The 15,135-nt window shown below is 50.5% G+C and overlaps 1 protein-coding gene across 1 annotated transcript; it reads left to right on the plus strand.

Annotated features, from left to right (window-relative positions):
- The first annotated feature begins 1,039 nt into the window (after positions 1-1,039).
- On the plus strand, positions 1,040-14,933 carry TBATA (thymus, brain and testes associated). The gene is made up of 9 exons (XM_049788105.1): positions 1,040-1,086; positions 2,485-2,705; positions 4,864-5,016; positions 8,083-8,168; positions 9,821-9,988; positions 12,014-12,095; positions 12,377-12,518; positions 13,615-13,661; positions 14,854-14,933. The coding sequence occupies exons 1-9, from the start codon at positions 1,040-1,042 to the stop codon at positions 14,931-14,933; spliced, it is 1,026 nt and encodes a 341-aa protein (XP_049644062.1).
- Positions 14,934-15,135: the final 202 nt, after the last annotated feature.

Raw genomic sequence — 15,135 nt, forward strand, 5'->3', positions numbered from 1 at the left:
ACATGGGCCACATGGGATGCCAGAGATTGAACCTGGGTCAGCTAAATGCAAGGCAAGTGCCCTATCTACTGTCCTATTTCTCCAGTCCCCATACATAAACTCTTTAAATGTAAATTTTTTTGTTTTTGTTTTGGGCTCACACCCAGCAGCATTCAGGGTTACTTCTGGCTCTATGCTCAGAAATCACTCCTGGCAGGCTCAGTGGACCATATGGGATGCCAGGGATGGAACCCGGGTCAGCCGCGTAAAAGGCAAACACCCTACCCGCTGTGCTATTGCTCTGCCCCTTTAAATGTAAATATCTCAAATGAGCATATATTTCATGCTTAAATATTAGAATAACCACCTTCTAAACAAAGGTTTAGAATATTACCACTAGTCATCCCCTCCGTGACTTCCCCCAGCAGCTCAATGTTGGGTTTAACATTTTTTGTTTTTGTTTGGGGCCACACCAGGCAGCACTCAGGTTACTCCTGGCTCTGTGCTCAGAAATTACTCTTGACAGGCTTAGGGGACCATAAGGGATGCCAGGGATCAAACCTGGGTTGACTACATGTAAGTCAAATGCCCTTCCCGCTGTGATTGCTCCAGCCTGGGATTTAGCTTTTTTTTTTTTTTTCTTTAGAGTCTGTGTCCTATGTCTGTCCCTAACCAGTGTACTTTGAAGGATCTCAGGTTTTACCCCTTCTGAAACTTATTGCCCTTGCTTAACTCTTTTCGAGAGACATGGCTATTTTGTGGCTTTATTTCCATTTCAGACAGTGTTGGATTATTTGACCAAACCACCTCTCGCTCCTCTGTTCTTCTACCCTTAGGCTTTGGACTGGCTGTAGTCAGTCCTGGCTCACCCCTAAGAATCTCTCTCACTGTAGCTCTGGGACATAACTGGTTAGGGAAAGTGGTTGACAAAAAAAATTCATTGAGAGAAAATATTATTACCTTCTGTCTGTTTTGGTTTGCACGCCCAGTGCTGTCTTCTGGATTTCCAACAGGCCCCATTCCACCCCAGAACTAAGTGGACTTTATTCCTCTTGAAACAATGACCACAGAGGTGAACATGCAATTGGTTGAGCACCCACCCACCAGGTAAAGCTCTGAACATTCTCCCAACGCCCTGAGGTGCAGGGCTGGGTTTGGAAGACAGGGACCTTATGTGAGCAAGCCAGGAACCCCAGTCCTGCTTTCCCTTTCACTATCATTAGCCAAGCTCTTAGAGGGTTCTTGAACCCCAGCTGGTTCGAACTGCAGGCTGGTCCTGTCATTGGGTCAGTGATTGGGATACAGAGCATAGTTAGCAGTGGTTCTCTGAGGGACAGGGAGACTAGCTAATGGTCACCTTTTCAGAAGGTTTGCTTTATATCTTTTTCTATTGGTTTTTGTTAGGGATCACACCCAGCAGTGCCTAGGGCTGACTCCATTCAGGAACCACTCCTGGTGGGCTTGGGGGACCAGAGGGATGTCGAAGATCAAACCTGGGTCAGTCCTGTGGTACAAAGCAAGTGCCCTACATGCTGTCCTCTCTCTCTCTCTGGCCCCTGTTTTATTTCTTTAAGTCTCAGAAGCAAATCAAGGACGAAACAGAACACTCGGGGACCTGGTCAGCAAGAGCCTCAGAGGGCCCAGGGGGAGACCACCTTGCTTAGAATATCCAGAGCCCATCTTTACTCCTCCAGAGGGACCCCGTACAGCCAGGGCCACCAGGAGAAGGGCAAGCAGACTTCGAGCAGGCAGGTGGTCCAGCAGCATCTGACCAGAGAGCAGCCAAGCAGGGAACTTTGCTGGAGTAGGGGGGGGGGGGGTCAGCAGCCATGTGTAGGAGCAGGGAGCACTGTGGGTAGGGGTAGAATCCAAGAGGGCGAGCAACTCGGGGAGAGTAAGGAGTGTTCCCTTGTGTTCTTGCTGTTGCTGTTCCACACTCTGCTCTTCTGAGAAGCCCCCCCCCCCCAGAACCAGGAAAAGGCTTGTTTGAAGTGGTCAGGTCAGTGGGGGATGCTGGGTCTATGCCAAGGCTGCCTTAAGGTTCTGAGGGTGGGGTGGAGTGGCAGCTGTGTTTGGCTTTGTCATGGGTGGCCACAATTGTTTGGCTTGGGGACTGGCCCTCGCTGGGCCTCCCCCTGGCCCGGGAGTTTCATATAACATGCCTTTGCTCCATGCCAGGTGTTTGGATGAGCAGGTGGGTCTGTCTGTGGTTTTTCTTTGTGGCTTGAGCTGATTTCTGGGAAAAAAGTGGGGTCCTTGGGGCTTCTATCCAAGTGCTCGTGATTGGATCCTAGTTCTCTAAGGTATTTCGGGACAGCATTAGGTTCCCTGGGGCCATACTGGCACCAAAGGGGGACTCTGGGAGTGTCTTGGGGGGTGACAGGGAACCCCAGAAGCCTGAGTTCAGTGCATCTCAGGATGAGCTCTGCTGAGCACTTAGCACTGAGCTCTGAGCTCTGGCACCACTGTCAGGGCCCACAGCTTCCCCCTGGCCCTCTCCTGCAGTGCGAAGATTGAGCCGAAGTCCGAAAAAAAATTGGGGCTTAGGCCCAAAAGCCATGAGAATGGCAGGCTGCAGAAAGAACTAGTGGTTCCGGAGATGCTGGAATTTACTCCGATCCAGAAAGAGCCCAAATCCTTGAGCACCTACCGCTTCGGCAACCTCAGCCATCACTCTTTCTTCTCCCGACACCACCCGCACCCCCAGCACATGGGCCACATTCAAGGTAGGACCACCATGGCTATTTTCCCCTTGGGCAGGGTCTTGGTGGATCAGGAGGTGGGCCATGGGAATGAATGTTTTGGGGGGGAATGCCCAGAAACAAGGGGGCTTGGACTTCCCCTAGGTAGATTGTGAGGAGTACAAGCCGAAAGGGGAGATGCACCCAGATCTCCTACATCCTCCCCTTTTATAAATTAGAAAAAGGGAGGGAGAAGGGACTGGCTCAGAGCTTCAATCTGGATTTAAACTCAGGTCTCTTTGTCCTCTCACTCAACACCCACTGTGGGTGATAGCGTGATAGCATGATAGACACTGGAGTGATAGCACAGCAGGAAGGGCATTCATTGGCCTTGCATGCCTCTCACCTGGGGTTGATCTTCGGCATCCCGTATGGTCCCTTGAGTACTGCCAGGAATGATTCCTAAGACATAGCCAGGAGTAACTCCTGTGTACCACTGAGTGTGGCACAAAAACTAAAACTAAAGCAAAAACTAATTATCCACCGAACATCATCTGAGTGTGGCTCACAAGTCAGGGACATCTTGAGCCCCCTTGAAATGCTCTAGGGAGGACAGAACAGACCAAGAACAAGAGTGCAAAAGATGCCAAGACTAGGAGGGGGAGTCTGAGCAGGAACAGGGCAGGAAGGTGGAGAGCACCTGAGAAGGCCATGAGCTTTGGAAGTCTCAGGAAGACAGTCTAGGCAGGGCCATGACTGCCTTGTCTGATAGAGCAGCAGCAAAGATGCCAGTGAGCAGAGGCAGGAGAGACAGAAGTGAAGAAGGACTGGAGAGATAATGCAGTGGGGAGAGCATTTGCCTTGCAGGTGGCCAACCTGTGTTTGATCACCGACATCCCATATGGTCCTCCTGATTACCTCTAGGAGTAATTCCTGAGTGCAGAGCCAGGAGTAAATCCTGAGCACAGTCAAGTGTGACCACCTCCCCAAAAGAAGGAGATACAGGAGGCAGTGAGTCCTCAGAGTCCGCCCCCTCCATCCCCATGAAATCATCTTCCCAACTCAAATGAGAGCCACAGGATGACAGAGCAAAGAAATGAACCAAATTCTCTGCTGGCCTCCCTGGATGGACACTTGGGCCAGGGAGGAAGCAAGGGAGTTGGTGGCCCTATTCTGTAGACATGCCAACTAAAGGGCAATGCCAACTTTAAGTAGAAATGACAGAGGAGGGCCAGAGAGAGAGCACAATGGGTAGGATGCTAGCCTACCTACTGTATGGGCATGACTAAGGTTCAATCCCCTGCAAGGTCTTCCCAAATACCATCAGGAGTAATCCCTGAGCACAGAGCCAGGAGTCAACCCTAAGAACCAGCAGGTCAGACCCCCCAAAAACTAACAAACAAAAAAATCACCCAGGGGCCTGAATGAAAGCACAGCTGATAGTGCATTTTTCTTGCATGCTGGGTTTGATCCCTGACATTCTCCAGTGATCCCCCAAGTATTGCCAGAAGTGATTCCTGAATACAGAGCCAGAAGTAAGTCCTGAGCACTGCTGGGTGTGGCCCTAAAACCAAAACAAACAAAAAATAATCCAGAGCTTCACCAACCCTGTCTCTCTGACAGGCTGACAGCTAGCAGGATGAGTTATGTCTGTACTGAGAATGAGGTCCCTGGTCTCCAGCATGGAGCCCACAGCTTTTTGGTCTATTGGAGCTGCAGTTCTGGCCCAGGTGCTGGTTTTTGTTTGAATTTTGGTTTGGGGGAGACACACCAAGTGGTGCTCAGGGGTGACCCCTAGTGGAGCTCTAGGGACCTTTATAGGACAGGATGGGGCCTTACTTTAGCTCCAGTGTTAGCTCACAAGTCCAGGGCCTGTGGACCATCCTCAGCTGAACATTTGTGACTATAGTCGCAGACCTTACACCCCCCACACACACACACCTCCATCCCTGTTCTGTGGTCTTTACCCCTCCATTGTCTTTGTGCTCACATTGTGGTTCCCTCCTGGCTTACAAGAAAGAGCTCAGGAAATGGGGCTTTCTGTGACTCAGCACGGCCCTCTTCTTCCATTCTAAGCACCCAATATCCTTGAATCTTGGTGTCCAAAGGCCTTTGCATTCCTTAACCTCCTACTCCTGCTGGCTGCCTGGCATTCTTGGAGGTCTACTTAAATCTCCTTTTCCTCTCCTTGAACACTTCCCAGATCTGGCTGGGAACCGTGTGTGCACAGTCAGAGAAGTGCTTTCTTATACCCAGCTGCCTCACCACTCGAACTTGGGGTGCTTTGTGAAGATGCCTCACCTCTCTACCCCCGTGGGAGACCCACAGTCCAATCGGGAACCACTGCTATTCTCTGGTGAGTATGTGGGCTGCAGCCCCACAGCCCCACACCTTGAGCAAACCCCTCCAGAGAAAGCCCCCTGTGGAGTGGGTGTCTGAGAAGGAAAAGACCTTTTAGGGGCTCCCACTTTCATTCATCGTCTCCAGCAGCTGCATTTGTATTACTCCCCATTACCTTCCGATGGGCTTTCAGAATTGGGTTCCACCAGCTTGGATTTGAGGTGATTGTGTTGGGAGTGTGGAGAGAAGGGGAGGGGGGTAGATGTACATGGAGGGAGCCACCCCTGCCCCCTGGACTCACTGCAGGCTTCCAAAATCAGGTTGGGTCAGGTGAGCCAGGACAGGTAAAAGGTCAGCCCTGGACACCTGCAGGGCAAGAATATGAGCATAATTCCAGTCCCATGAGCAGTCATTAGATCAAGTTGCACCCAGGTCCACTTGATATGAGGAGTGTGGGCATGACCCCAGCACCCATTTCTTAACACATTGAAGTGGAGATTGTCAACCAATCCTGACCTCCATCCAGGTTTCAGGACCTTCATCTCCCCTCCAGGAAGGAAACTCAGGAGGAGGCCAATAATAAAATGAAATCATTTCATTTAGGGAAATATCGGGGGTGGGGGCCAGAGGAAAAGTCATGATTTTGAGAGAAAGCACAGGCTTCCCCCCAGAAAAGCAGAGCTGAGGGGACCCCCCCAAAGTTAACTGAAGAAATGGCAGGGCCAAACCAATTGCACAGTGGGGGGGTGGGGGTTGCCTTGCACATGGTGGACCCTGGTTTGATCCCTGGCATCCCATAAGGTCCCCTGAGCTTGCCAGGAGTAATTTCTGAGTGCAGAGCCAGGAGTAACCCCTGAGTGCCATCAGGTGTGGCCCAGAACCCTCACAAAAATTGTCACACCCCCAATGGTGACGTGGGCAACCCCCAGAATGGGAGTGAGCCCTGTCTACAATGCAGAGTTGTATTTTACAGAGGCTTTACAGAACTTTCCATGCACATTAGAGACTACCACTAGAATCTGTTGAGTGGAAAAGCTTCAGCTCTTTGACGGTCTCCATTGTTCCTCTCACTAACTTCCCTTGCTCTTAGGTGGGGGTTTGGGGCCCCACCTGGCAGTTTGCAATCAGGGCTTACTCCTGGCTCTGTGCTCTGAGATCACTCCTGGCAGGCCCCCGAAGACCACGTGGGGTGCCAGAGATTGAACCCACTGTACTATTCCTCTGGTCCCACTCACTGCTCTTGAAGCATCTTCTTTCCTGAGGGGCCTACTGAGCCCTTCATCTTATGAAGCCTCAGTTTCTGCATCTTCAAAGACGTGCAGGCTGCAGATCTTGGGGCTGCTTTAGTGCTGGGGAAAGAGCGAAGTCTCTAATCCTTCCCTGGAAACTCATTGCCAGCAGCCCTCTCCCTCCCTCAACAACAAGTGGAGGACCAGGAAAGGGAGCTGGAGTCACATGATTGCTGTTCCGTGATTTGCAGCATCAGATAGAAAGAACTTTGGAAATACTGTATTTTCCAGCATATAAGATGACTGGGCGTATAAGACAACCCCCTAATTTTGCAGTTAATAGGTTTAGGCCTATATTCGCTGTATCAGACAGAATGTTCCTGTGCTGCAACTGTATGTACCACAGTGAGCCAATCACAGCAAGCAAAGTTTCAAAGGTTATACTGTAATAGACTTCCTCTCTGACTCTGGCCAATCTGAGCAGGCTTTTGACAGTGTAGATTCGGGTCCAGACATTGTCTAATTTGCATGCATAAAAAGCCTGCTTGGATTGGCTGAGAGAGGCAGTCCGAGCAGCCTTGCAGTGATTGGTCCCTTATCATAGGCACCTTTTCTGGCAATTCCCTGGTGGCGTCAGTTAATCTCCCCCACTACATGAACCAAACCACACCCCATCCTCAGACCCGAGCACTGAACCACCAACACGGTTAGCTAGGTTTTGCCAGAAGTGGCCCCCAGATCTCCTGAGTACTGTTTGGGAGCCCCCAAGAAAGAGATTTGGAAACTCTGCGGCCTGATTTGTTTGTTTGTTTGTTTGTTTCGTTTAGCAGCATATTGAAACATTTTTTGGGATATACTCGGCGTATAATATAAGACGATTTTCGGTTGACTTTTTTTTTGTTTCAAAAGTTGTCTTATACACCGGAAAATACAGTAGTCACTTCAGTGTTCAGAAAACAGTTCATCAGACAGTTAGCCATAGAAGGGGCTGGAGTCAGGTTCCAGAGGCTTCTGCAGAGACAAGCCTTCCCCTTTCTCAGACTGCAGAAGGATTGGGGTAGGAGGTTCAGCTGGGAAGGACTGGGGGAAGCTGTCCAGAAAGAGATGTGGGATGAGCAGGCAAGGAAAGGAGATTCAGAAAGTCTTTCTGGCATGCCCTTGATGGATGCCCTCAGTAAAGGCCCAATGGTTTAGACTCTGGCATTGCCTGCCTGGGGCTCACAGGCCTACTAGCATGGAGAAGGTAAGAAGAAACCACATATATGGGTACAGGAGTCAAACCCTCTCTAGCATCTCCCAATAGAGCCGGGGCAAGACTAAGGATGGGGCAGGAACAGCAGTTCCTCCAGAAGTGGCTACACCTCTGCCTTTAAAGGGCTATCTCCCCATTTTTATATTTTTTGTTTGTTTAGGGGCCATACCTGGCAGCTCTCAGAGATTACTCCTGGCTCTGTGCTCAGGAATTATTCCTGGCAGGCTCTCGGGCCATGCTAGGATCAAACACGCAAGGCAAAGGCCCTACACAATGTGCTATTGGTCCCATCCTTCCCTTTTTCTTTAAGACACAGGATTGGGATGGGAGAGATAGAAAAGGGGTAAAAGTACTTGCCTGGCATGTGCCTGACCCCCGTTCAGTCCCTGGCATTACATGGTCCCCACCAACACCCCCCCCAAGAGTGACCCTTAAACACAGATCCTGGCGTAGTACACATCACATCCCAGCTGGCCAGGTATGCCCTCAACTCCTTCCCCTCCAAAAATAAAATATGTGGAGTAGGAACCCAAGACCCAGCCATGCTGGGAGGTTGAGGGGAGAGTATAGGTGTCAATTGGTAGGCCCTATTTCCCCACAGAGGCCTGGAAGAAGGAATTGAAGGAGCTTTCCTCCCAGCTGACCATCTCTACCACCCACCAGCCAAAAGACAAAAGGGAGGAAAAGGTAGGAACAAAAATGGAGTGCATTCAACCCTCCAGCTGGTGGGGTAAGGGAGGCATGAGAAAGCCCAATTAGGGATAGATGAAGCCCCAAGATCAGAGAAGTGGCCCAGTGAGAAATTTGTGAAAGGCCCATAGGAGAGAGGGAGAATATTTAGTCATAGGTGGGGACACACTCAGCACAAAAGCTCCGAACCTGAACAGTGCAAGGCATCTGAAGAGTCCAGGGGAAGGAAGGATTGCCAGTGAGGGGCACTTGAGAAGGAGGAAGGTGGGCAAGATGGGTTCGTTTCTCATGTCTCAGTGTAGGGTCATGACTGGCTCCTAAGCGATGGAGAGAATCTCTGGAGGTCTTTAAAGTTGCAGACCCTATAAGGACAGTGGCAGGCAGCTGAAGAAGGAGTTCCCTGAGGCTGACCCATCTGCCCTTACCTTGGGCCACTTGATTCTCAACCCTGCTCTGCAATAACTCAGTGCTGCACTCAAGGTCACTTAGCTTGATCCTTGTTTTTTTTTTTTTTTTTTTAGCTGGTGCCAGTTGGTAGAGATGGTCATCTAGAAGGAAAGTTTCTTCATTTCCTTCTTTCAGACCTTTATGAGGGAGCAGAGCCTACCAGTTGATACTTATAAACCCCTCTGAACCCCCCAGTAGTGCTAGATCTTGAGTTCCTACTTTACATATTTTATTTTTGGAGGGGAATCAAAGCAGTCTGGGCTTTGATTTTTTTCTTTTAAATGGGCATGAAGAGATGGATAGATAGTACAGTGGGGAGGATATTTGCCTTACACACAGCTAACCTAAATTCAATCCCCGATATCCCATATGGTCTCCGGAGTACCACCAGGAGTGATTCCTGAGTGCAGAGCAGGAGTAAGCCCTATGCTTCACCAGGTGTGGCCCCAAACCCAAAAAATTGAAAAACACAATTTTATAAAATGAGCATGAAAGGGCTAGAGAGATAGTACAGTGAATAGGGCACTTGTCTTGCATGTAGCTGATTCCTGGCATCTCATGTGGCTTTCTGAATGAGCCCCTTCAGGCTTGATCCCTGATTGCAGAGTCAAAAGTAACCCCTGAGCACCAACAGGTGTGGTCCAAAAACAAAAAATAAAAAAATTTTTAAGGAAATAAAATGGGTATGAATGCCCCATTCCTCACTGCAGGCACAGGAGTTGGTGGCTTTGGGGCTAGTTCTCTCTAACCTGGTTTAGGATTGTCTCTCAATCAAGAAAATATGCAAGTCTAGAGGACAGAACCGGGCTAGCTAAGCTGGAGGGAGGGTAGGTAGGGCTAGAGTGGCCTGGCCCAGGAGCCTGGGTTCAAGCCTCTGAAAGGACAGCACTAAGGGCCAGCCTAGAGCATATAAGGCCTAGGAGATTAACGGAAGTTAATTTATTTAGATTAGTTTAGAAGCTTCAGGAAAAAAGAGATATGGCTGTAATATTAGAGCACACCCCCCTCCTGCCCTCACTGGGGCTGGAGTGAAGCTGGTATGGTTGATATATAGGCCTCTGTAATGCTGCCATCTGGGATTCTAGGAGATGAACTAAAGGCGCCCCCTGCAGGATCTGGTGGGCACCTTCTTTCTGTCCCTTCCCTCTGCTTCCCTTTACACTGGAGTCTGGTCATTTGTATCATTTGTATCCTAGCCAGAGGAACTTCAGCGGGAGCAGGGGGCCAAGTACTCAGCACAGACGGGGCGGCTCATCCCCCCACCCACCAGAGCCACCAGCCACCGCATCCCCTATCAGACGCGAGGCAAAGCAGCCCGGAGAAAATATGGTGGCCCCCAGGCCTTCATCCTAGAGGACCAGGAGCTGCTGGTAAGGACCTGGCCTGGCTATGCCTTCCATGGGCCCTGCTGGGCCTCCAAGACTCTGATGATCAGTCCTTTTCTCCTTAAGTGCTTTATCTCTCAAAACCTCACTCAGTTCCATGAATACCCCAGTATTTCTCAAAGTGACTGTGGGCAACTACATTGGACAATCAAGTTGGGTTGGGCAGCTTCTGGTGCAATTGTGGGAGGCATTCGTGATTTTTTAACTGAAAGGGAGTAGTAGGCCAGATAAGTTTTAGGATACCTAGCCCCAACTGAGAACCGGAAGGATAATTTAGGTAGCAGCATTTAGAATGTTTGTGGAGGAAGCCAAAGATAGAAGAAAAGGCAGTGAACCTGAAGGCTGAACCTTGTAGAACTTCCATCCTCTCAGGACAACAGCCCTGCAGCCTGCTTGACTGGTCCTGCGAGCAGCCTTCTGCTCTGTGATAGTCTGGTGTGGTCTACCACAAAGCCCAAAGCCTATTCCTCTGAGTTCAAGGTTCCTCCTCAGTCCTTAGGCAAGACCATGACTTAATGAGGGAGACTCAGGCATCAGAGGTGTCTGCTAAAATATACCCCCATTCTGGGGCCAGAGCTATTACAGCAGGGAGGGCACTTGCCTTGCATGAAGATGGTGCAACTGCAATCCTGACATCCCATAGGGTCCCCTGAGCCCTGCAAGAATTGATTCCTAAGCACAAAGCCAGGAGTAACCTCTGGGCACCACTTTGTATGACCCCAAAACAAAAACAAAAATAAATCAGATGGATTTGTTCCCCAGGAGCAGCCAAGCACTACCCCTCCTTGTGGCCCCTTGAAAATGGACCTTCTCCCAGTGCCTCAAATCAGGCCAGGGCTTAGGGAGAGCAGACAGGGCCTGGGACCCTCATTCCACCACTGATGGGATGATGAGGTCCTGCCAAGCAGCATCCTGCACCCCAGGCTCCTAAGATCAGATGACTGTGCTGGGACTAAAACAGGGCACTTTCTCCACTGCAGGGCGGCTTCACCATGCCTGGAATTGGGTTTTCGGGTTCTCTGGGGAGGGGGCACAGGGCAGGTAAGTCGAACTGGGAGAGAGAAAGAGAGAAAGGAGAGAGAAGGGGCATGGGCAAATGGGGAGTGATGGGGCCATGCAGAGGAGGGTGGGCCTGAGAGGGAGTGGGCACCTAGAAGACATAGACCTGGGATACCCCAGGCCCTGTGCCCACTCTGCCAAGGCTGAGGCAGAGATTCTGGGCACTGACAGCCCCCCCCAGGTCCTAAGAAGATGGACTGTCAATCTCTGAGGGACCCCCACTTTCCTAGGATACCAGAGACTCTGCCTCCTACCACAGGCCTCAACTCCAGCCAAGAATAGACCCAGCAACCACCAGCGCCTTGCCCTAGGGGTGCTCCGTAACCCTCCCAAGGCTGAACCGGATCTTTCTTTTCTTGACTGGAGGAAACCGGGGGAAATATGGCCAGGAGTGGTAAAAATGGCAAAGTTCGAGGAGACAGCTGGGAAGCAGGGCCTGCTATTGGACGGCAGGCAGCCGGGGAAACTGCTCCACTGGGAGCGCCACACCTCTCCGGTCTTACTTCCAGTCTCTGAACCCTTTAGAATGGGTAGGTTTGCAGGGTCCCTGCATTTTCCACACCAGGAACAAAGGGATTCAGAATTCGGTGCGTCTCCAAGCGGCCAACTTGTCAACTCTGACTTGACCTTCCCAGTGAGGGACCTCGGGGGGTACAGTCCACCCAAATGGGAAACAAGGGAAATGTGGTTCCATCTCCTGGCTGGGACCCTCCTCTCTCGGGTCTCAAATTTCTCATCTGGTATAAGATGGTGAAGAATCTTCTTTTGGGGCTGTGGGAATAAAAAGAATCTACAAAGGGCAAAGTCCTTGGATAGGGGTGGGGGTGAGGGGAACCATCGTGGGCCAACTAGAGGGTATGTCCCTGGGACCCTTATTTCCGGGGAGTCCACTACCGGTGCTGCTGCTGGAACGCCCATCGGGGCATCTGAGCTGGGCTTGACCACCTACAGGTTCTGGAGCTCCTGTGTCAAATCCTGCAAACAGATTGCTTGACTTCTATCCAATTGTGGCTGCTTGGCGCTCCTCAAAAAGGTGAGGTGGCTCCACAGAATCCCAGTCACTAGCCTCTGAGCTCTCCGGAGCCCTGTAGGACACTCCCCCCCCCCCCCCACACACACACACCGTGTCCTCCTCTCCCATCCTCAGCAGATTTCCATGACCTTTTTCCTGGAAAGACCCCCTCAGCAGGCCTCAGCTCCAGGGAGGGAGGGAGAAATGCAAAGACCAGAATCAGCAATCCCAGCCCTGCCCCAGCTGGGAACACACATGGGGGCCTTGCCTGACTCTCACCCATGAGCTCTGCTTCTTTCCAGAGAAAGAGCTCGCCATCAGGCTTTTGAACACAGCAGTGGCCCAGCTCCCTTCCCCACCTTCCGTTTCTCTCTTGGAGGAGAAACTCCTCAGTCAACTCCAAGAAGTTCAAGAGCAAAAGAGAAACTTGCTTACATCCTACAGGTAGGCCTGGGTGCCATCTTCCTCTACTTCCACAAGCTAGGGGGTCCCAAGAAGAACCTGGTATAGGCTGCTCCCAGGTGTTGACTCTCCCAGGATTCCCAGTTCTGCTGGTGGGCACTCTACCAAACCACACAGTGGCTACAGCTATCAGGATCCCCCTGGGGGTGACCTGTGTCACTTGCTTTAAGTTGGGGTCAGATAAGCTTCATCCATGCTCTACAACCTTTGGGAAGGTGGAGCAGGGATGGGGCACCAACATGGGCCAGTGCCCTGATTATGGCCTGGCTCTTGAGGGGAGGGGCAGGGAAATAGAAAAAAACTTCCTAGGTAGAATGGTAGGGTCTGCATGCATCCCAGAACCACCAATATTCACCATGGTCCCCTGACACTTCAAACTAGGAAGTCTTCAATCCTTTTAGTCCATTCTATCAGTTGCCTAGGCAACACCAGCTGCACATCTTAGGGGAGAGAAGAAGGTTCAGGAACAAGTCAAATGACTTGGAAATCACCAGGCAGATGGGCAGAAGAGTTGGGATGCAAACTTAGCACAGCAGCCTTCCAGCACCCAGTGCTCGCTCACAGAACCTCATTATGAATGCAGATTCCTTGGCCAGAGTGATAGCACAGTGGGGAGGGCATTTGCCTTGCACACTAATGATCCAGGTTTGATCCTCAGCACCCTATATGGTCCCCGAAGCACCGATAGAAGTAATTCCTGAGTGCTGAGCCAGGACTGAGTCCCTGAGGACTGCCAGGTTTAGCCCAAAATAAAAACAAACTAGGAACATTCTTCCCACCCATAAATCCTTCCCAAGGGAAACAGGAGTTCAAGGAGGTGTTTTGGCATGGAAGGAGCAGCAGCTGGACTGGTCCAGCTTTCTGTGGCTCCAGGAGGCAATAGACTCAGTCACTACTATATAAGGACATATGTGTGTATGTATGTATATATATTCATATGTGTATATGTATATATATTCTTGGGACAAGGGGGTCATGCTTTGTGGGTCTTCAGAAGGGAAAATCATGCTTTCCTGCCCTCCCATTAGTTGTTCCCCTACTCCCAATTACCCTAGTTTCTCATCTATGTTTATTGCAGCCTATCCCAGAAGAAGTTGCCACCTTTACAAAGAAGCGAAAAACCAGGTAAGAGCCCACATAATTTATCATGCTTGGGAGGTGTCTTCAAGGCACCACCATGGCTAGTTTCTTCAGATGACTTTAGGCAACCTGGAAATGAATCTTTGCTCTCGGTTCTGTCCCATTGCTCATTGAGTCCACAAATGCTCTTTTTTTTTTTTTTTTTTTTGAGATGCTTTGTTTTGGGGCCACATCTAGCAATACTCAGGGCTTACTTTCAACTCAGGAATTACTCCTGCAGTACTCGGGGAACCATCTGGGGTGTCAGGGGTAGAATCTGGGTTGACTGTGTGCAAGGTAAATGCCCTTCCTGCTGTTCTATTGCACTGGGTCCCACCACAAATGCTTAAACACTGTATGTGTGAGACTCAGGCTCACTAACCAAGAACTGAGCCCACAATGGATGTAGCAGGGCCTGACCTAGTGGTATGCAGACAAATGCAGCTATCTGAGGGGGAACTGCTGCAGAACACGCAGAAGGGCCATGTAATGAGAGACAGTGAGAAAAATAGAAGCAAGAGAAAACATGATGGGCAGACTGGCAGGGTGAGGAATCTGTCAGGAAAGATAGCATCTGCAGAGGTAAAGAGGGAGGTTTGCTGGAAATAATGTCCTAACAGATGTCTTCCTCTGTTGGTGAAGAATCATTAAGCCAAGGTGGCTGGGCCTATATTAATGGGGACAGGATAAGAAATAGGGGGAACAGTGTGTAGGAAAGTCTGTGAAATGGCTGAGCTGTGGTCTCCCACAAAACACCTGGGGGTGTACCAGAAGGTAATAAGCATAAAGAGACCCCTCTGACTATTGGGGAGAGAATTGACTATAGGAGCATGAGATGGGGTGGAGAAGAGTGGAACAAGGGGCTGTTGTATCAGCCAAGAGCCTCAGACAGGGTCAGAGAAAGTGGCAGGTGAAGATATATATTTGACTTTCCCTCTAGACTCAGAGAGAGTCTACTATAGGCATTTGTTTTCTAGCTTTTTATCACTTGGGCTAGAAAGAAAGCAGGAGGTGGTCCAGTGCCAGGAAGGGATCCCAATCCCTAGGTCCCAGCAGAGCCCAGAGGCAAAGCTGGACCTGGGGAAAGCTCGCATGCATAGCTGCCTGCTCCTATCTGGAAGCCTGGCAGTGGGGAGGGAAAACCCAGGGCAGGGGTCAGTCTAGCCTCCTCACTCTCTCCTGCCTTCTGTTTTCCCAGAGTATCTGGGGAAGGCACAGGTCCTTCGAATGCCTTTGCAGCACTGTCCAGAGGAAAAAGTGGTTTTGCCCAAAACCTGAAGCTGAAAAGAGACAGCTCCTCTGCCGCCGAACCTAAGAAGATGATCCTGGTGCAGCCTAAGAAATTGATTATGCCTCTCATGGCGCAGCCACAGCAGTATGTGTTGGCCTACCACATAGAGCCCATTAAACTGTTCTCTCCCAGGGAGGAGGACATACCTCCCTCCTAGCAGCAAGAGGTCTGGGCTTGGGGTCATTTATT

The sequence above is a fragment of the Suncus etruscus genome, chromosome 15 (assembly GCF_024139225.1).
Source record: "Suncus etruscus isolate mSunEtr1 chromosome 15, mSunEtr1.pri.cur, whole genome shotgun sequence".
In the NCBI taxonomy this organism is placed as follows: Eukaryota; Metazoa; Chordata; class Mammalia; order Eulipotyphla; family Soricidae; genus Suncus; species Suncus etruscus.